Source organism: Jatropha curcas, chromosome 6 (assembly GCF_041381405.1).
Source record: "Jatropha curcas cultivar XTBG-Jc1 chromosome 6, XTBG_Jcur_1.0, whole genome shotgun sequence".
NCBI classification, from domain to species: Eukaryota; Viridiplantae; Streptophyta; class Magnoliopsida; order Malpighiales; family Euphorbiaceae; genus Jatropha; species Jatropha curcas.
The window spans coordinates 4,197,843-4,219,391 of NC_143156.1; the positions used below are offsets into that span (position 1 = coordinate 4,197,843).

Below are 21,549 nucleotides of genomic sequence, written 5' to 3' on the forward strand. Positions count from 1 at the left end.
TATTGAGGTGAGGAACCCTTTCTGATAGAAATTTAATCTGAGAATGAGCAGAGTGGAGAGATAGAGATGGTAAGATGAAAGAGGGTAAAATGTTGGTTTTTATCTGTAATTTTTTTTTGTTGTATTAAAATTATTTAGATGTACATAACAAAGTAGCTAGAGCTTCCCGCAAGTGAAGCAATCTTTTGCTTTTAAGCAATCAAGGTCAAACATTTGGATTCTACCTCCGACGATAGCTGACAGGGTAAGAAGGAACGAAAGTGGAGGATGGCGCAAGTCTGTGGAGAGAGAAAGCAAAAGAGAAGAAAATTGGCACATAAAAAGAATTAGATAGATTCAGTGCCTTAAAATATACCGGCGTCGGTACTGTTTAAACCTTAATCGGAAAATAACCATCTACAAATAATCCCCACTTGCCGCTTCAAATCCGTTGGTAATCTACAAAATTCCATCAGAAATTAGTAACCACTAATATCATTTTCCATCGATAAATCCATTACTAATGGAAAAAAGTGTAGTGCACCACAATCTTCTTGTCCCGCCATAATCCATCGGGGAACCCATCGGTATTTCTTGCCGTTCATCGGTACTGCATCAGTGTTTACCTACGCAGCTTTTCCATCAGTAAAATGCAGATTTTTTTATAGTATGCAATGTTATTAAAAACCCTTAAAATATCATTTAATTTGTTTCCAACTTTATATCATATAAATAATCATTCGATAAATATAAAAATAATATGAATACCATTTTAAAGCAAGCTGTATTAAAAACCCCAAAGGGTATTTTAATTTCTTAATTATGAATCTCCTATGTGTATATTTGTAAAACTTTTGCCTGTGATATCACTTAATAAAAAAAAAAGATATCATTGGACTTAAACTATATACATAAAATATTAAAATAGATAAATAATTAGACATAACAATTATTATAATTACTTACAAATTTACCAACTGATGATTGGATAAGTGAAAGTGAATTACATCCTTAGACAAACATTTGGTGCAAGTCAGAAGTTAGAAACTTAGAATCATCTCTTGCAATTCTCGTTGTGGGGAGCGTAGATTAGTCTGATCTGCAATATCAAATAAATATTTGAAAAAGTTGATCAATCTCCTAACAGTTAAGTACAAAATATTAATTAATTGACTGAGGATCAGCCAACAACATCACATCTATGACATGCTATTTTCAATATGATTAATTGATTTCATACATTTGCATCTTTATATATATAAACCAAGACGTCTACTCTCCTTTTCTCTCGTCCAAATACTCATACTAATTTTTTTCTTTGCTTATTCTAACACACATATCTATAGTCTCCTAAGCCCTAACGCATTCCATTTGAAGATGGCAAATTCCAATTTGTTCATGTTTGCAATTTTCATTACTTTATCATTTTCAAACATGGAAGCTAGACTAGCTGCTCGCAATCTTCTGCAAATCCCATCTTTGCTAAGCCAACATTGCCACAATTGCCCACAATTCCAACTCTGCCATAACCCACATTGCCAATTTTGCCAAATAACCAACCTTCATTGCCAAAACCTAAACTGCCTCTTCTGAGCTTGCCCACCTTGCCTACTTTGCCTCCATTGCCAACCATGCCTTATTTTTCTTTTAATTGTATCTTAAATAGATCTCAACAAATTAAACTTGAATATAACTATATTTCGCGCCGTGATAATACTTTCATATAACTATATTTCGCGCCATGATAATACTTTCGCGCATTATATATAAGATTGTGCGAGTCATATTAAATAATTATTACAAATGCGTTAAAGTTGATTTATGATATATATGGTCAATATTAAAATTTAAATCAATATCTAATATGATCAACATCAAGAAGTTGATTCAATTCAATTTAATAAATTGCTAACAAGATTAATCACAAGCAATTTCCATCCAAGAAATTTTATTTTCATTATTCGTATTTAGTCATGAAAATTAGGCAATAGTTTTGTTATAACCAAAAAAGGGCAAAATATATTCTGGCAATACTAGGTGTTTATGTACCAAATATATGAATTGGTTTACTGTTGTTTGGCTATCGCCACTTACAGATCCAGTGACCCTCACTGTATTTAGTCCCGATGAATTGGCGAAATGTGTAACCCAACAAGATTAGCATTATCCTTCTATTACTAATCATGTTCATACCAAAAATGCTATTCCTGGACAGATTCTGTAACCTCCAAAACTAGTAATATAGTAAATTCAAGGAAGATGCCAAGAATTTCTCACCAAAAACACATATTTCGACATCTGTATATAAAGTGCTAATACATTTCTTCTTTATTCATAACATTGGAAGAAAACATAAACATATTTTCTTTCTTCATAACCTTTGAAGAAAATATAAACATATTTTCACCCTAGCCATGTCGAGAAAGAGTAGGGGCCGGCAAAAGTTGGAGATGGTGAAAATATCGAAGGAGAGCAATCTTTTGGTAACATTTTCAAAAAGAAGGTATGGTATTTTCAAGAAAGCTAGTGAACTTTCTACTCTCTGTGGTGCTGAAGTTACTGTTATAGTCTTCTCGCCCGGAAAGAAAGTTTTCTCTTTTGGCCAACCTTCTGTTGAAGCAGTTGTCAACCGTTTTCTCTCCGGAACCTCTCCCCCGATTTCTGGTGCTATGCAACTTATTGAAGCACACCGCAATGCTAGAGTCCGTGAGCTTAATATGCAGCTCACTCAGGTATTGAAATGAAACTCACTCTCATTGGCTTTTATTCGAATTTATTGGAACTTACTATCTTAAAACCCTAGGGAGAATTTAACTTTCGGGTACAATAAGAATATGTAAATCAAATCCATGAGATTTTTTAATTTATATAAATGAAATTAAGTTTTCATGTCTATGAAATTTGATTGTTTTGATAAGATGAAATTAAATTTTTGGTACCATTCAGTTTGGTTAGTAATTTGACGGAGGAAAAAATAGTTTTTGATCATCTACTTCAAAAAGAAAAGAATTTTAATTAACATATGTTAGTGTATATAGTATTTTTATCATAAACATGTAATTATAATTGTTTGATTATTTCATTTATAATTGAATGATTTCGAATTAAAAATATTTATATTCGATCCCGTTATATTATTTAGAAACTTTTAAAATTTTAGAAGTTTAGTTGAACTGAACGATGAACCGTTCGAATAATTAATTATATATATTTTTGTTTTTTTCACGTTTTTTAATCCAACTATTGTACGTAAAAATTAAATGATGTAACAGATTCTAAACCAATTGGAAATGGAGAAGAAGAGAGGGGAAGAGCTAGATCAAATGAAGAGAGTTAGACAGGCTCAGTGCTGGTGGGAGTCTCCTATAGAGGATCTTGACTTTGAAAGGCTTCAGCAACTTAAGGCTTCATTGGAGATTTTAAGGCACACTGTTACAAAGCAAGCTGAGCAGCTTCTTATCCAAACTACAAATACTCCTCAACAATTTTATGTGCCGAGTACAAATACTCCTCAACAATTTTATGCAACGAGTTCAAACACTCCTCAACAATTTTATGCACCAAGCACCAGCAATACTGCACTTCTTCCTAATTTTGATCCAGAAAATAATGGTTTTGAATTCAACACAAATATGAATGCTTATCAATACCCAAATCTTGGATTTGGATCAAGTGGGTTGTTTTAGTTACATTTACAGATTATGTTACTTCTTTTTTTTTTTTTTTTTTTTTTTTTTTTTTTTTTTGTTGTTGTTGTTGTTGTAATTTGTAGGTGTTACCCACAGTCTAGAAAGTACTTGTTATTGAATTTAGGGTTACATGTATTTGGCTGATTTGTGCATTTGTGCCATTGTGTGAAAGATCTGTTAATAAGATTGTAACATTGAACCAAAATCTTGATTAATTAGGTAATTACAGTTTGCCTGGATCTCCTCGCTAAACGACAGTAATTACATGACAATTTTAAATTTTAAATTAAATATCAGATAGTATAACTTTTATATGTTACTAATCACTTTGTTTAAATTTATAGGTAAAGACATTTTTGTATAAATATCCTTCGCGTTCCTTTCAGTTAAATTTGATAGTTTTTGATTTACTTTTGTTCCATTTAAATGATACTTTAAAAAATCAATATAACATTAATTATTTTATTCCAACTTTCATTGTTCTCTAGATATTTGTATTAAACTTTTTTTTTAAATTAAATAAACATTAATTAAAGGATAATTAGTCTACTACCCTTATATTTTTCTAGAATAGATAATTTAACATATTGAATTAATAAGATATTTCAGTTTTAATTTATTAAACAACTGAAATTTGATTATTAATCATAGTTCAATTGATGTGTATGATAATGAATAATGCAATTTTTAAATTCTTTCTAGTCATCAGTAATTTTGTTTCAATTGATTTTTAACTATCTTCTATACAATAAATAAATATAAAATTCTGCAAAGAAGTAAATAAATAAAAAATTTAGAGTCAATTAACATCTTCAAAGTATTAAAATAATAAATAAAATGCAAAACTTACCATGTATTTCTTTCTCAACCTTATTTACGATTATAGTTTTTAATTCCTCAATCTTCATCTCAAAATAAAAATAAACAGTAAAGTTTGTTGTAATTCACAAACATTTAACTTATATAATAAAAAAAAACAGATAATTATAATAAGTAAAACATTATAAAAAAAATATTCCAACCTACAAATTTAAACTGCATAAACTGGCAACATGAAAAAGCTACACTATCTGATATCTTATTAAAATTATTAAATTGTCATATATTTTGCTATTCTAAACATTTTTAAAATTGATAAAAAATTTTAATTTATATTTTGTTACTTTTATTTTATTTTCTATTACTAATTTACCGTTAAAAACCCTAACTGCGAAACAAGAAAAAAGATAAAGATAAAGAAAGGAAAGAAAAGGGCAATAAGGTTATTGACTAAACATTCTACATCTTAAATTCTTGACCCCTTCAAAATTATTATCAACCTTGCTAGCTATAATATGTTATATATTAATTTCTGAAATAAATTATTAATGCAATTTGACCTATGTTTTCAAAATAAGATATTTTAACTATTAATTTATTAAATAATTAATATTTGATTATTAATTATAGTTTAATTTGAGTTGTATGACAATAAATAATAAAAGTTTTCAATCTTTTTTAATCACCCATATTTTATTCTTAATTTGTATAAAAAAGAACTCTTAATTGCCTATCGAGATATAAATCCATGCCACATTGACCTGGACAGGAAGCCGTATGAACTCGATGGCTGAATTAAAGTATTTGACAGGGTGAAATATTTGCAAACATGCTGATGCTTAAGTTAATAATAAATAAAGAGCTTGGCAAAATAATGAAGGATTGATAATGTGCATTTGAATTGGGGGTTTGTGATCCTTTATATGAGGTTGGAAGACACCTTGTTGGAATTATTTTTAGAATGTAGTGTTATTTTCAAAGTTATAATCATAGTATATGCAATCATGATCCATTTTGTTTTTTATTTCTAGAGTTAGTCTGTGTCAAGTAGGCATGGCCACCAGTTCGATTCTAACCGGAATCGAACCGTACTGTAGACGAACTGAAACCGGACCGAAGTCGGCGGTTCAAAATTTTGAACCGGAACCAGCGGTTCAAGGACCGGTTAAGATTCATGTGAATGTTAAAAAATGAACCTGAACCGGCCCGGAACCAGCTGTTAACCGGCGTTTTCGGTCCGGTTCGAACCGAATTCACAAACAAAATTATTTGTTGCAATAATACTTAATTTATAAAAAGTAGTGAAAAAAAAACATCATCATTTTGGTTTAAAAAAAAGGAAGCATCATCATTTCACTTTTTTTTTTTTAAAGCTCATCATTTCACTTAGCCGTTTGAACTTTTTTTACAAATACTTATTTTTTTCTTTTTACAAATGAACTATACAATTAACAATTTACACAAGCTTCAAAGTTCAAACGGCTATAATTATTTTATTATAATTTAATTAATTAATTAATTAATTATTATAATTTACTAAATTATCCAAAAATATAATTGTTTTTTTTTCTATTATAAGGGACAATTGAGACATATATTAGCACAGATTTTGAGTTTTTAGGTGATGATGCGAATGAAGACCCAATAAAATTTAATATTTTGGATTGGTGGAAAAAGCATGCAAATCGCTTTCCAGTCTTAACTTCAATTGCAAAAGATATTCTTGCTTGTCCAATTTCTACTGTTGCAGTGGAACAAGCTTTTAGTGTGGGTGGACAAATTTTAGATCCAACACGGTCAAGATTATCGCCAAATAATGTGGAAATGCAAGAGTGTGTTGACGATTGGACTAGAGCGGCGTTGAGAATTCAAGACCAGCAAAATTCAAGCAACGATGATGATTCCGACTCATTAACGGGGACTAGTGGCACCGATGACTAAAATTAATTGTAATAATTGGGAGGTTATTTTCCAATGTAATAAAAAAAAAGAACTACGTGGGCTTTGATTTTCTCTAATTTTCAAGAGGATACGTAGGCGATTAAATTAAAATTTTTCAATTTTAATTTAATTTAAGCCCAAAATAAAAAAAATTATAATTTTCTATATTAGTGAGTTAGCAAAATTTGTAAATTTAATGTAATAATAGTTCTAAATTAATAGAAGTTTTTGTTTTAAAATTTTATAATAATTTATTTAGTTAATAAAATTTAAACATTTTAAAATTATTATTTATTCATGAATTCGAAATCAAAATTTTATTATTTTTTTAAAAATTTGCGTAATGCCGGAACCAAATCGGAACCGTAATTTGAACCGTCGGTTCGCCGGAACCGTGCTGAACCGTGTCAGAACCGGAACCAGACCGGAACCCGAGGTTCAAGGGCCTGTTCCGGTTCAAAATTTTAAACATCTCGAACCAGTGGTTCAATGAACCGAAACTGGCGGTTCATTGAACCGGCCATGCCTAGTGTCAAGTATGAATTTGCACTTGACATTGTTTTAGATACGGAACAATGAACAATTGAATGATATCTTTTGATTCGATGATTTACATGATTAGTAACATAATGTCTCTCAATAAGTAACGAATCTTTTTGTTTGAATCTTGAGATATTTTCGAATGATACAGTTTCCAGGTAACTGAGGGCATTACATATTCAAGAAAATATAGCTTATCGTCTTTTTTAGGGTTTTTAAAGTTCTAAACTGCCACTTAGAAAAATGAGTATAATTCTTGCAAGTTGAAGTGGAGTTGCCTTTTGATTTGATTAAAACGACTTCTTCTAAAAAGTAATCTTTTTGTTGATTTTTCCTAGTTTGAGGTAACTTTTTTTTCTTAGAGCTTTTCTATTCTACTGTTTATCTTTTAAGTCCTCCTTTTCATCATTTTAAGTTATGACTCATAATCAAGATGATTTCTTACATTTAGGAGATACTCCCTTAGATTATGGACATGTTGTTAATGTTGTTCGTTCTTCTTTTTCGTACCTAATTGATGAGAAGAAAAATCCTCATCCCAGTCTAGTGATGAAAACCCTACTACTATTGAAATGAGGGATAATTTGAAAAGGGTATAAGGGGAAAAAATCAAGTTTGACAAAAGAACTCGTTGATGTAGGAAGTACTAGATCATATTGACATATTTTTATATTGAATCTCTATTTTGAATGAGGCTAAGAATAGATTAAAAGAAGTCATACACAGTATTAATTCTTATCAAGAAACAAAAGTTGTATTGTTGTGTCCTCTTGAATGATGTAAAGTTCGAAAATAATTGTAAGAAGAAAAGTTGATAGTTTTAATAAAGGTTAAACCTAGAAAAATATTCTCAATTTTTGCAACATATTGCAAGAATCATCCAAATTTGATCTTTATATTTTAGGCACTTTAATTTACAAACTTACAAACGTGTTGCAAGAACTTTCCTGTTTTCTCTCCTTTTTTTTATTAGCACTTTAATATTTTTATATAGAGTATTGAATAATAAAGTATGAGCAATTACTGTGCGATTTGAGATATATTTTATTTTATTGTATTTATTATTCCAACTCATCATGATGCAAAAACACCGTTTTATTCTAAAATATCTCAGGAGCCCATCTAGTATAGGAAATTAATTAGTTATAGTTCTAGATCATTAATTTACCATTGTTTTTTTTTTTAATTGTAATTATATTAAGTGAGCATAAATAACATTTATGTTGGTCCCGAAATGGCAAAATCCAAGAAGGAGATGAACTGAGTTTTCTCTAAAAATTTGATGTTAAAAATAATACCAAAATCAATGTTGTTTGCAGTGAAAATAGAAAAGTTTTAATTGAGTTTATAGGAGAAATAAAGATTAGAGTAAAAACAAAATCAGTTAAATCCTTAAACCTAGAATATTGTTATGTTTCAGGTTTCATAAAACAAAGAAAAACAGACTATATTTGCAAAACCCATGAATAGTTATCTAGAAATCCGTTTCTTATATAAAGATTGAAACTTAGTCATTTAAATATGAAATACTTCATGGGTCAAAACGCTTTATTCTTCATTACGCTCTGGACAATTTGGCTAAGAAGAAATAAATGGTTATTCTCTAATGAAGAGCAACAAAATGAGGTTGTTATAGACATGATCAAATTGAGAAGTTTCGAGCTGCTAAAGGCAAATTTCCCAATGATATCTCATTGCCTCAGTGACTGGATGCATTTCCCCAATCTTGTGTGCAATAGTGTTGCGAGAATAAAACAAAGAAGAATGCACCAAGTTGGATCTCAGTTGTGGGTGCCATCGGAACATGGGACCTTGAAATTCAATATCGATGGATCCTCAAGGGGCATGCTAAGAGATGCAGGTATTGGTATTGTGCTTAAAAATGTTTTAGGTAATGTCTTGTGTTTGTTCTTTAGATATGTGGGTGTTATGGACTCAAATGACGTTGAATTCTTAGCCATACTAAATGCAATATAAGTATTCTATAGTCGCAACAGAATAGTTATCCTCGAATTGTTGAGTCTGATTCAAGGAATGTTATCACCTGGGTTATCAACAAAAATAAAAGACCTTGGGAATGATGGAAAAAATTTAATAGATTTGATGCCTTAATTAATATTTTATGTCAAGTTCAGTTCTGTCATATAAAGAGAGACAGAAATTCATTCGCAGATTCCTTGGCAAAGAAAGCGGTAACAGCTACAATACCTTTTTTGGAATAGTTATAAAATTGTATCTAATATATTTGTGTTTTTTTGTTGATCAATAGTTCCTTTTCTTCTCCCGTGAAAAGGGATTGCTACTATTTGCTTTGTATTTTGGGTTATTTATTGGGTATATGGATTCAGGTTTTACTTAACTTTCCAGGATAGGATAGGGTATATTAGAGAAAGTCCGATGGCTTGGCTGTAGTAATCTGATTAGTTGAATTTTATCTGACATATGTTTATTTATATATAATTCTTAAGTAAAAATTCCTTTTTGTTGATAAAAAAATGAAATACTTCAAAAACTTCGCATTGTAATAATTTTCAAGGTGTCTTCAATGAATCATCAATCTTGAAACCTTAGGATTATTGCTTTATTTCTCTTGATTTATAATTTCTGCAAATTTTGAAGTTTAGCATAGTAATAATTTTTAATTTATTTATTTTATTATTTATCAAAAAATAGGAATTGTTACCTTGAATATATATATATATATATATAAATTTGAACCTAGGAGAATCAAATTCATTTTCATCAAAATTTTGAAAATATATGAGAAAATATGTGAAATAATTAATTAACTATAGCTTATATTAATCTCCAACATTCTAAAAATATTTTCTTCTTTGATTTTTTTTAATCAATTGGAAAATCCAACAAAATAGTGTAATACTTAAAACTAGATGTCTTGCTAACTAATTGTTTAATCTAATGAAAATTAACCCATTGTTTGAAATAAAAATTCCACAAATTTTGTAGAATTCATTTATAAATCCAAATTATTATGTTTCATATGAAAAAAATAAAGATTTAAATTTTATGGATTCAATTCCGTGGATTTGAATATAATTAAACCAAATTCTACTAAAAAAGCTAAAATTTCCAAATAAATTCCACAAATTTAAATAACTCAAAATATTATGACAAAACTACATGTCTCAGTCTTCTAAAATTATTATATCAAATGTATTTTAGGACATAAAATCAAATGAATTTTCAATTTTAGATTTATTCCAAACATGGAAATTTTCATTTACAAGTAAATTTCACCTGCAATTTATTTATGAATGAATTTCAAAATTTAAATTCTTTTGTACAAAACCAAGAATAAAAGTTGATAGCCAAACTATTAAAAACTCCAATTGGGTTTTAATTCTTGAACAACAATTAATAATAAATTATATACAAGTAGGTGAACTAACAAAGGTTAACCTTAAACGTGTCTTCCATATTTTCATATCTAAATCACCAACCATATATAACTAGGGATTGCTATTTAAAGACAACTTGCCATAATTTCCCCACAAACCCTAATCAACTCTCTGTACTTCTTTAATAACAATGGCCTCTTCCAAAAAGCTCATCATCTTCGCCTTCTTGATCGCTTTGTCATTTTCAAGCATGCACGTAAGCGAAGCAGCTCGACAACTCCTGCAATCGCCAAATTTGCCTAAACCAACACCATTCCCACCATTCCCTCCTTCGATACCAACTTTGCCACGACCCAACTTTCCTTCTATTCCCACAATTCCAAAGATCGCTTTCCCTCCCATTCCAAGCATTCCCACTATCCCTACGATTCCCTCTATCACATTCCTTTCTCCTCCACCTTCAACCTCTGCTACTAGCCCTTAATTATCTATATAATTGGAAGTTCTGGGTTGTCTGCTAGCTATATCGTTCAACTTACATATATATTTATATATCGCTTGTTTTTGTATTTTATTTCCTGAATGGTAAGGCTAGCTTTATATGCATCTATATGTTATATATTGTTGTACTGTATTGATTGCTAAATAAAAGGATGATTTTGAATTTCATTTCTATATATATTTTTTGTCATCTTTTCTCTTTCATGATTTTGAATTAATTATATTTGTGGTGATTCATCAAATAAAATTTAATGATTTTTTATTCTGATGTGATATAAAATTTAATTGAAAGTAAAACTGCTATTATAAGAATTATTGTAGTGATCCATGATATAAAATTTAATAATTTTGACTAAATTCGGATATATTATATAGATAAAAATATAAATGTTTCGATAAGAATTTAATTTTACAATTTCAAGGTCATTATCATTAAGTCAAGCCCTAGCTACTTGTTTTATTTTGAATCAATTAAAGAGTTGTTTTGAAAATTGTATGTAGATCTTGAATTGAATTTATATGGTCCAAATGAACAAGCTTTCAAGGCAATTTCTCCATCCAATCTACAAATTATTCACATTTTATTTTATAGGTGGAAGAATGTTATTATTGCTTAGTCCATGAATGATGCGGTAGACTAAACATAATTAAAAATATATATTTTTGTGCTATAGGAATAAACTGTTTTGAAAAAAAAAAGTATTTTTTTCATATTTTTATAAAATAAGTACTTTATTGACATTTGAAAAAAATTATTGAATAATTGTTTCACAGTTTTTAAGCATTCGTATAATTTTTCAATAAATATAATATTTATAAGGTGAATTATTTAATATATATAATTTTATCAAGTTTTAGTACTAAAAAAATATAATTTGAATGTTATAAGTTCAATAAATCAACATAAAAATTGCAGACGTAATTAATTTTTTTTCTGTTAATTTCTGCATTTAATTTTAAATATAACACATCATCTCTGAGCTAACTAAAAATTATTACAATCCATATGTATCATTTACTTAATTGCCATATACATTCCATATGTAGTGATTAATAAATTACTATATATATATATTTAATATGATAAGGTATCCATGATATTATGATAATCATTTTACTGATAAAGCCTTTTTTTTATTGATTAGTCTATAAACAATGTTTAGGCTAGAAATATTTTTTAATTATCTTATAAATATGATTTATTATGCAAATCAAATGTTAGAGTGAACATAAAGCATCCAAAATGTGAATTATAATGTTTTAGTAATAAATAAATAAAAAATCACAATTGAATTATCAATAAATTGCTTAATTAGTAGTCTAATGAAGAATTAAAATGTGAAAATTAATTTTGAAAAAATTAAGTAAATATATTTTAATTTTATTGTTGAAAAAAAATTATGCAAATTAAAATTTTTTTCCATATATATAAAACATATTTAATATAATATAATATTTAGCTAAAACCATCCAAAATGAATCGAATCAAATTAAACCGAATTCATATGTTTCAATTCATTTTGCACTTTATTTCAAAATAGATTTGATTTGATTAAAACTTTAAACCGAATCAATCCAAACCATAAACACCTCTATCAAATTTAGCTTCCGTCGGTTTTGGAATTTTCTTTATGAGCAAATTTTGGACTTTTTCAAATCAAGGCCTTAAGTAGAGTTTTGGGCCGAAAGATTTAAAATTTTCTTTTTGGACTGACCTAGAAGATAGGTCGTCCAGCTTTGGGCTTTGGGCCTTGATTTTGGCTTTTACCTGAATTTATTTTCACGCCGTATACATTAAATATTTTGCTGGATTACCCCGTTCAACATATAAAGTTTTTTATTTCAATTTTAAACAATTTTATAATTAATTATATATCTCATAATTTAATTAACAAGCAGGAGTAGTGCACCTAAAAGAATTGAGGGATTTATAATTCATGGATTCAAGTTCCCTAAATCAAAATTTCATAATTAAATTTTCATTTCCCAAATATTTCATTATCAGGAGGTAACAATATTCAAATTAATAACGATGTAATCATACAACCTCAAACAACATCATCCAATAGAAAGTGACAATCACAAAATAATAAAACCATACAAAAACTAAATATAGCAAAAGCAAACTAGAAACAAACAATTGAAATTGAATTGGTCACACTCTCTGTAAATGGACTAGTTTCCGGCTGGTGGTGGAGAAAGGAAAGGAATGGAAGGAAATGTAGTTGGGATAGAGGGGATTGAGGGCATGCTAGGCAATGGAGGCAAACCGAGCTTTGGAACAGCAGGAATGGTGGGCAAGCTCGGAAGTGGTGGCAGAGAAGGTTGTGTGGTTGGCAATGTGGGTTGTGGCATAGTTGGAATAGTAGGCATTGGTGGCAATGCAGGCTTTGGCAAATTTGGGACAGAAGGCAATTGCAAGAGATGACGAGCCGCTAAGCCAACGTCCATGCTTGAAAATGACAAGACAATAAAGAAGACAAGAATGAAGCAGTTATAAGAAGGCATCATTAAGTGTATATTGTTGGCTTTCAAATTTGTAAATCTTGAAGAAGTTACGAGTTAGGATGAGAAAACAAGGTCAGGTTCTAGCTATATATGTACATGTCTGGGCCTTATGGTGGGTGATATGGAAACTATGTTTGGTTAGGAAAAACAATATTTTGGTTACTTGTTAGTTCACCTTCTTATCAATTTTCCGTTTGAAATTGACAAATACGGTTCTGGTTCTGGCATACAAAGAAGTCAAAGGGATGGGTAATCAATACTACTAATTGGGCAATCTACCATTTGAGTTCTAATGGAATAAAACCAGCAATAACCTCATTCGTTGGTCATGCTTTATCATCCCATTTCATGGATCTTTCTCTTGACAATGCCTTCTTTGCCTCAAATTAACTGGAATACAGAAACACAACACGTACAGCAGACGAAGCAATAATAAAGAATTTAGAAAGACTAATGTAGAAAATTCCAGGAAGGAGAAAAACACTTACCAAGATAAGATCAAAAGTGATTTGTTAGTACTGAATCATATGACACCAAAAAAAAATAACTTAGCAATCTTGTATTTGTTAAGAAAATGCCAAAATTACCCAATAAACAGACACCGAAACTGTATATCTCTAATTGAATCTGAAACTACGATTGAAGTATGATAGCCCGAAAACCCATAACTCGTTCTTCCTATTTTGGTTACTCAAAAATAAAATAAAAAAACCAAAGTAAATCGATTCAGAACCTATAACAAGAATAAATTTCCAAATCATCAACGCTTAATGAAATTAATGTTCAAAGGGGGAAGATTGATGGTAGGCCTGTATATCAAATCAATCCAAAATAGTAGTTTAGACAAATATGTATTTCACTATTTAGAGGAGAAAAAAAAAGGATAAAATAGTAAAAAATATTTTAAAAAATAGATTCGATGGTGTATGCGTGAGCCCGTATTGGGAAGTTTATGCAAATTCGGGTTGGGCTTGACTTTAAAGATGAAATGTTGTTAATTCTAATCCGAAATTCATTTTGGGGGATAATTGCATTTATATTTTCAAATTGGAGATTTATACATGTCAAAAATTATCAAATTTGAGTACAGTTGTAACGAAGTTGATAAGTCCAAAGCATTTTAGATGTTTAAGCCATTGGAGAAAAGTGTTTGTATGTAGGGGTGAGCATGTAATGATTTTATTGAAAAAACAAATCAAACTCAACCGATTTAATTTAGTTATTAGATTCTAGAATTCATGGTTTCACATAACTTCAATTTTCGGTTTTAGGTTTGATGTAGAAAAATAAGCCCAGAATTGTCTAAAAACAAAAAACCCAACTCAGCCGGTTAAATTCTGTATATGATTCAATTTTAATTATATTAAGAAAAAATTGTAATTTGATAGATAAAAGTATAATTGAAACGAACCGAAATTATATTTTCAAAAACTTTTCCAATTAAATTTAATGTACCGACAGCCTGAAAATCAATATTAATATTTTAGTGCGAATACTGTGAGAAACCAAACCGAAAACCGAATGAGAAAGTCGAAAACCATTGAAAACCAAAGATTTGGGCCGAATCGGACCGAATCGAACCGGTTCGACCCAAACCATCTAGAAAGCTCTTCTCCTCTCTATATTCAACGCTCACCCCTCACCTCTCACACACTTCCAGTCAGTCACCGGTGACCCACAGCCTCCCCAGCCACCACCCTCCTCCCTCTCTTCTCTTTTCTTTTTCTTCTTCTTCTTCTTTCTTTTCTTTCTTTCTTTCCTTTTCCTTCCTTCTTCCCTGCGTCTGTCTTCGTGTGACTAGCGAGAGACAGCAGGTTCGCTGCGCGCCACCCAGCCTCGCCGCCACTCCACGCCGGCAGTCGCATCACCTCCGTCGCCTCGCTGCTCCTCCGCGCGCCACTGCCAGCAGCTCCACTCGCTGCCAGATTGTGCAGCGCCAGCTCCTTCTGCCCTCGATCGTGCAGCGCCTCACCCAGCTCCTCACGCCATTGCCACTGCCACTACTGCCGCTGCTCCAGGGCACCTCCGGCCATCAGCCTCCACCTGCTCTTCACTCCGGCACGTGTAGCCTCCATCTCCGGACAAGTAATTCCAGCATCCATTTTTTTTTAGGTATAATTAAATTAGATAATTAATTTTAGTAATTTTAGACAATTAATTTAAGTATATTTTAGTTAATTAATTTAATACTAATGATGAGAGTTAATTAAATTTAGTTAGTTTAAATTTAATACTGTTAGTTGAGTTAGTTAAGGTTAATAATAATAGTTAATTAAATTAAGTTTATTAATTGTAGTTAATTAATGTAGTAATATTAGTTAATGAATTTAATTTTATTATTTGTAATTAATGAGTTTAGTTAAGTTAGTTAAGTTAATGTTAGCTAGTTAAATTAAACTTATTATTTTGTAGTGAATTAACGTGATTGATTATGATTAGGCCCAAACTAAACTTGTTTGAGAAAATTAAAATTGGACCGCATTATGTAAAAATTATATCCTATCTTGCATGGGCTACTGTTCCTATTGAATGATGTGCTATGCTTGAGTTGAGTGGTTTAGGCTTACTACGGGCCTCGGGGGCCTTAAGCTTACCTAGGCCCTAGTGCCGGTCCGGCCCACGGAAATGGGTCGTGACAAAGGTGGTATCAGAGCATAAGTTTAGGAGTCTAGAGATAACTGCGGAGTTATTTCCGTCACGTCTTGATATAGTTTTCTCTTGCCTCTTAAGTTTCAGCGTGATCACCGTATGAGTCCTATTTTCAGTTAGGTTATAATGTAATTGATATGAATAGGATAGGAATGTGTAATTTTGATGCTATTGTCTGTTTCAGATGCCATCAGACGGGACATTATGCTAGAGATTGCCCACTTCAGTCACGTACAGTGCCACCCCAGTCTTCCATGGGTAGTGTGTCTAGACCTCCTTTCTCTACACCGTCGGTATCTGGTACTAGATTTATTGGCCAGCAGGGCCGTGGTTCTGTTGGTAGGGGCAGAGGCCAGAGTTCAGGACAGAGTTTGCATGCTTCTGGAGCACAACCCCGACTCTTCCACTTGACACAGGGAGATGCTCAGGCATCTAATGCCGTGGTGGCAGGTACTTTTACTATTTGTTCTTTGGAAGCACGAGTACTATTTGACCCTGGTGCCACCCATTCATTTGCATCTCCTAGGTTTGCTGTGAAAATAGACAGAATGCTCAATCAGTTAGACATTCCCTTGCTGATATCGACGCCTTTAAGTGAACCTATTTATACTGATTCAGTTATTTTAAACTGTCCTATTGTTCTTGAAGGCGTAGACTTACCCGCAGATTTAATTATCTTAGATGTGATAGATTTTGATGTAATCTTGGGGATGGATTGGTTAGCAAAGTATGATGCAGAGGTTCATTGTAAAAGGAAAGAAATTGTTTTCAATCTACCTGATGGCAAGAAACTTGTTTATAGGGTAGATAAGAATATAGCTCCTTATAATCTAATTTCTGCAATCAGCGCTAGAAAACTGTTGAGGAAAGGCTGTCAAGGGTACTTAGCGTTGGTAAAGGATACCGCAACAGAAATTCGTAAAGTTGAAAGTATGCCGATCGTGAATGAGTTTATCGACGTGTTTCCAGAAGAATTACCCGGTCTTCCTCCAGATAGGGGAATTGAATTCTGTATTGATTTGATTCCTGGCACAGAACCTATTTCCATGCCGCCGTATCGTATGGCACCAGCGGAATTGAAAGAGTTGAAAGAACAGTTGCAGGAACTGTTGGATAAGGGCTTCATCAGACCGAGCACTTCACCTTGGGGTGCTCCAGTCCTATTTGTGAAGAAAAAGGATGGTTCGCTTCGCCTATGCATTGATTATAGGCAATTGAATAAGGTGACTGTGAAGAACAAATACCCGCTTCCTAGAATTGATGACCTGTTCGATCAATTGCAAGGGGCTACATGTTTCTCAAAGATTGATCTTAGATCTGGTTACCATCAGCTAAAGATCAGGGAACAAGACATTCCTAAAACGGCTTTTAGAACCAGATATGGTCATTATGAATTCCTTGTCATGTCCTTCGGACTCACAAATGCCCCAGCAGCTTTCATGGATTTGATGAACCGTGTGTTCAAGCCATACTTGGACCGGTTTGTGATTGTGTTCATAGATGACATTCTAGTTTATTCTAGAACTGAAGCAGATCATGTTCATCATCTGAGAATTGTGCTACAAACTTTGAGGGAGCATCAGTTATATGCCAAGTTTTCTAAATGTGAATTCTGGCTGGAGAGTGTAAATTTCTTGGGTCATGTGGTATCTAAGGATGGAATCAGGGTTGATCCCAAGAAGATTGAGGCAATCATCGATTGGCCGAGACCGACTACTGTCACTGAAATTCGCAGCTTTCTGGGTTTAGCTGGCTATTATCGCCGTTTTGTGCAAGACTTTTCTCGAATAGCAGCACCATTAACCAGATTGACCCAGAAGAATGCTAAGTTTGTATGGTCCGATTCTTGTGAAGCAAGTTTCCAGAAGTTGAAAGAGTGCTTAACCACAGCTCCGGTATTAGCCTTGCCATCAGGTGATGAAGGATACGTGGTGTTTTGTGATGCATCCAGAGTGGGGTTAGGATGTGTTTTAATGCAGCATGGTCGAGTCATTGCGTATGCTTCCAGACAGTTGAAGAAACATGAACAGAATTATCCCACTCACGATTTGGAAATGGCAGCTATCATTTTCGCACTAAAAATATGGAGGCATTACTTGTACGGTGTGACTTGTGAAATCTTCACCGATCATAAGAGTTTGAAGTACATTTTCGATCAGAGGGATCTGAATTTGAGACAGCGACGCTGGATGGAATTTCTTAAAGATTATGATTGTACTATTCAGTATCACGCGGGGAAGGCTAATGTAGTAGCAGATGCTTTAAGTCGGAAATCCTTGGGAAGCTTAGCTCATATTTCGGTTGAAAGAAGGCCGTTAATTCGGGAATTGGATGGCATGCTTGATGAAGGCCTTAACTTGGAAATTCCTGCTTCAAACTGTCTATTGGCTCATTTCAGAATGAGACCGATGCTGTTTGACAGAATTAAAGCTGCACAGGACCGGGATCCACAAGTACAAAGAATTATGCAAGAGGTAGTCACTGGTGGTTCAGGAGACTTTGTAATCGACAATGATGGTGTACTCAGGAAGGGTACTCGTGTTTGCGTACCCGATGTCGATAATCTTAGGAAGGAGATCTTAGATGAAGCCCACTATGCTGCTTATAATGTGCATCCGGATACTACAAAAATGTATCGGGATTTGAAGGAGAATTATTGGTGGACTGGAATGAAGAAAGATGTAGCAGAATTCGTATCCAAATGTCTCGCATGTCAGCAGGTAAAAGCAGAGCATCAAAGACCTTCTGGATTAATGCAACAATTACCGATACCAGAATGGAAATGGGAAAGGATCACTATGGACTTTGTGGTTGGACTACCGAAAACGCCAGGAGGCTATGATTCAATTTGGGTAATAGTGGATCGACTTACCAAGACAGCTCATTTCTTACCAGTGAGATCCTCTTATAATGCTGACAGGTTGGCAAGGTTGTACGTTAAAGAGATAGTGCGCCTTCATGGGGTTCCGGTATCTATCATCTCGGATAGGGGGACGCAGTTCACCTCGAGATTTTGGCAGTCGTTGCAGAAAGCTTTGGGAACCTGGCTTGACTTTAGTACAGCTTTCCATCCGCAGACTGATGGGCAATCTGAGAGGACTATTCAAACACTGGAAGATATGCTTCGGATGTGCGTATTAGACTTTGGAGGATTTTGGGACACGCACTTACCATTAATCGAGTTTGCCTATAATAACAGTTACCAAGCAAGTATCGGCATGGCGCCTTATGAAGCTCTGTATGGCAGAAAATGCAGGTCTCCTATCTGTTGGGGGGAAATAGGAGATAGACAACTGGTAGGGCCTGAGTTGATTCAAATCACATCTGAAAAGGTTCCTATCATTCGGGACAGGATTAAGACAGCATTTGATCGACAGAAGAGCTACGCTGACCCTAAGCACAGAGAGGTGACATTTCAAGTGGGAGATTTGGTCTTTCTGAAGGTATCTCCTATGAAAGGTGTTCTCCGCTTCGGTAAGAAAGGAAAACTAGCTCCGAGATATATTGGACCGTATCCTGTAGTTGCAAGGATTGGAGAAGTGGCTTATCAGTTGGACATGCCTAACGAATTTTCTCATGTACACCCAGTATTTCATGTGTCCATGCTACGGAAGTACGTTCCTGATCCATCTCATGTGTTAGAGCCGCAGGAGATTCAGGTGGGTGAAGATTTGACGTATGAAGAAGTACCGATTAGTATTCTCGATTTCCAGATTCGTAAACTTCGGTCTAAGGAGATTCCTATGGTTAAAGTTTTATGGAGAAATCACTCGATGGAGGAATGCACATGGGAAGTGGCAGCTGAAATGCAAAGAAATTATCCCCATCTTTTTCCTTCCATGTAAAATGTTTTGTACTTCTAGTGATCGACTGTAAATGGTTTCTCTTTTGTTGAGTACGATACTTCTTTATGCTTCATATATACTATGATCTTATCTTGCTTATTTCAAAATTCGAGGACGAATTTTTTTGTAAGGGGGGAAGACTGAAACGAACCGAAATTATATTTTCAAAAACTTTTCCAATTAAATTTAATGTACCGACAGCCTGAAAATCAATATTAATATTTTAGTGCGAATACTGTGAGAAACCAAACCGAAAACCGAATGAGAAAGTCGAAAACCATTGAAAACCAAAGATTTGGGCCGAATCGGACCGAATCGAACCGGTTCGACCCAAACCATCTAGAAAGCTCTTCTCCTCTCTATATTCAACGCTCACCCCTCACCTCTCACACACTTCCAGTCAGTCACCGGTGACCCACAGCCTCCCCAGCCACCACCCTCCTCCCTCTCTTCTCTTTTCTTTTTCTTCTTCTTCTTCTTTCTTTTCTTTCTTTCTTTCCTTTTCCTTCCTTCTTCCCTGCGTCTGTCTTCGTGTGACTAGCGAGAGACAGCAGGTTCGCTGCGCGCCACCCAGCCTCGCCGCCACTCCACGCCGGCAGTCGCATCACCTCCGTCGCCTCGCTGCTCCTCCGCGCGCCACTGCCAGCAGCTCCACTCGCTGCCAGATTGTGCAGCGCCAGCTCCTTCTGCCCTCGATCGTGCAGCGCCTCACCCAGCTCCTCACGCCATTGCCACTGCCACTACTGCCGCTGCTCCAGGGCACCTCCGGCCATCAGCCTCCACCTGCTCTTCACTCCGGCACGTGTAGCCTCCATCTCCGGACAAGTAATTCCAGCATCCATTTTTTTTTAGGTATAATTAAATTAGATAATTAATTTTAGTAATTTTAGACAATTAATTTAAGTATATTTTAGTTAATTAATTTAATACTAATGATGAGAGTTAATTAAATTTAGTTAGTTTAAATTTAATACTGTTAGTTGAGTTAGTTAAGGTTAATAATAATAGTTAATTAAATTAAGTTTATTAATTGTAGTTAATTAATGTAGTAATATTAGTTAATGAATTTAATTTTATTATTTGTAATTAATGAGTTTAGTTAAGTTAGTTAAGTTAATGTTAGCTAGTTAAATTAAACTTATTATTTTGTAGTGAATTAACGTGATTGATTATGATTAGGCCCAAACTAAACTTGTTTGAGAAAATTAAAATTGGACCGCATTATGTAAAAATTATATCCTATCTTGCATGGGCTACTGTTCCTATTGAATGATGTGCTATGCTTGAGTTGAGTGGTTTAGGCTTACTACGGGCCTCGGGGGCCTTAAGCTTACCTAGGCCCTAGTGCCGGTCCGGCCCACGGAAATGGGTCGTGACAATAATCTAATGGTACGTACATATACAATCTGACAATAGATTAAAGTTTAAATAACATTCTTAATATTAAAAAAAGAAAAATTGTAATTTGATTATTGGTTTTATTAATTTAATTTGAAACCAAACTGACCAATTGTATTTGGTTGCCCCTTCTTCATATTTTTTAGAATCCAATCTTCTTTAATTATATTTTCTTCAACTTTACAAATATAACATTTTTTATGTTCATATATTTACAGCATTACCCTGTTTGAAATATAAAGATTTTTATTTAGATTTTAACCTTTATGATTTCATACTTAATATTAAAGCCCTTCATTTAATTTTTATTTCCCAAATATT

At 32.9% G+C, this 21,549-nt stretch overlaps 2 protein-coding genes and 1 pseudogene across 2 annotated transcripts; 2 read left to right on the forward strand and 1 right to left on the reverse strand.

Moving 5' to 3' along the window:
* Window positions 1-1,356: 1,356 nt before the first annotated feature.
* LOC149495315 (uncharacterized) lies at window positions 1,357-11,004 on the forward strand (annotated as a pseudogene).
* Window positions 2,387-3,724, forward strand: LOC105631737 (agamous-like MADS-box protein AGL62). Its single transcript, XM_037640046.2, has 2 exons — window positions 2,387-2,711; window positions 3,252-3,724. Exons 1-2 carry the CDS (start codon window positions 2,394-2,396, stop codon window positions 3,663-3,665), a joined length of 732 nt encoding a protein of 243 aa, XP_037495974.1. The 5' UTR covers window positions 2,387-2,393; the 3' UTR covers window positions 3,666-3,724.
* A 1,817-nt stretch (window positions 11,005-12,821) lies between the features above and the next one.
* LOC149495316 (uncharacterized) lies at window positions 12,822-13,392 on the reverse strand. Its single transcript, XM_089723305.1, has one exon. It carries the CDS (start codon window positions 13,337-13,339, stop codon window positions 13,004-13,006), a length of 336 nt encoding a protein of 111 aa, XP_089579431.1. The 5' UTR covers window positions 13,340-13,392; the 3' UTR covers window positions 12,822-13,003.
* Between the last annotated feature and the right edge of the window lie 8,157 nt (window positions 13,393-21,549).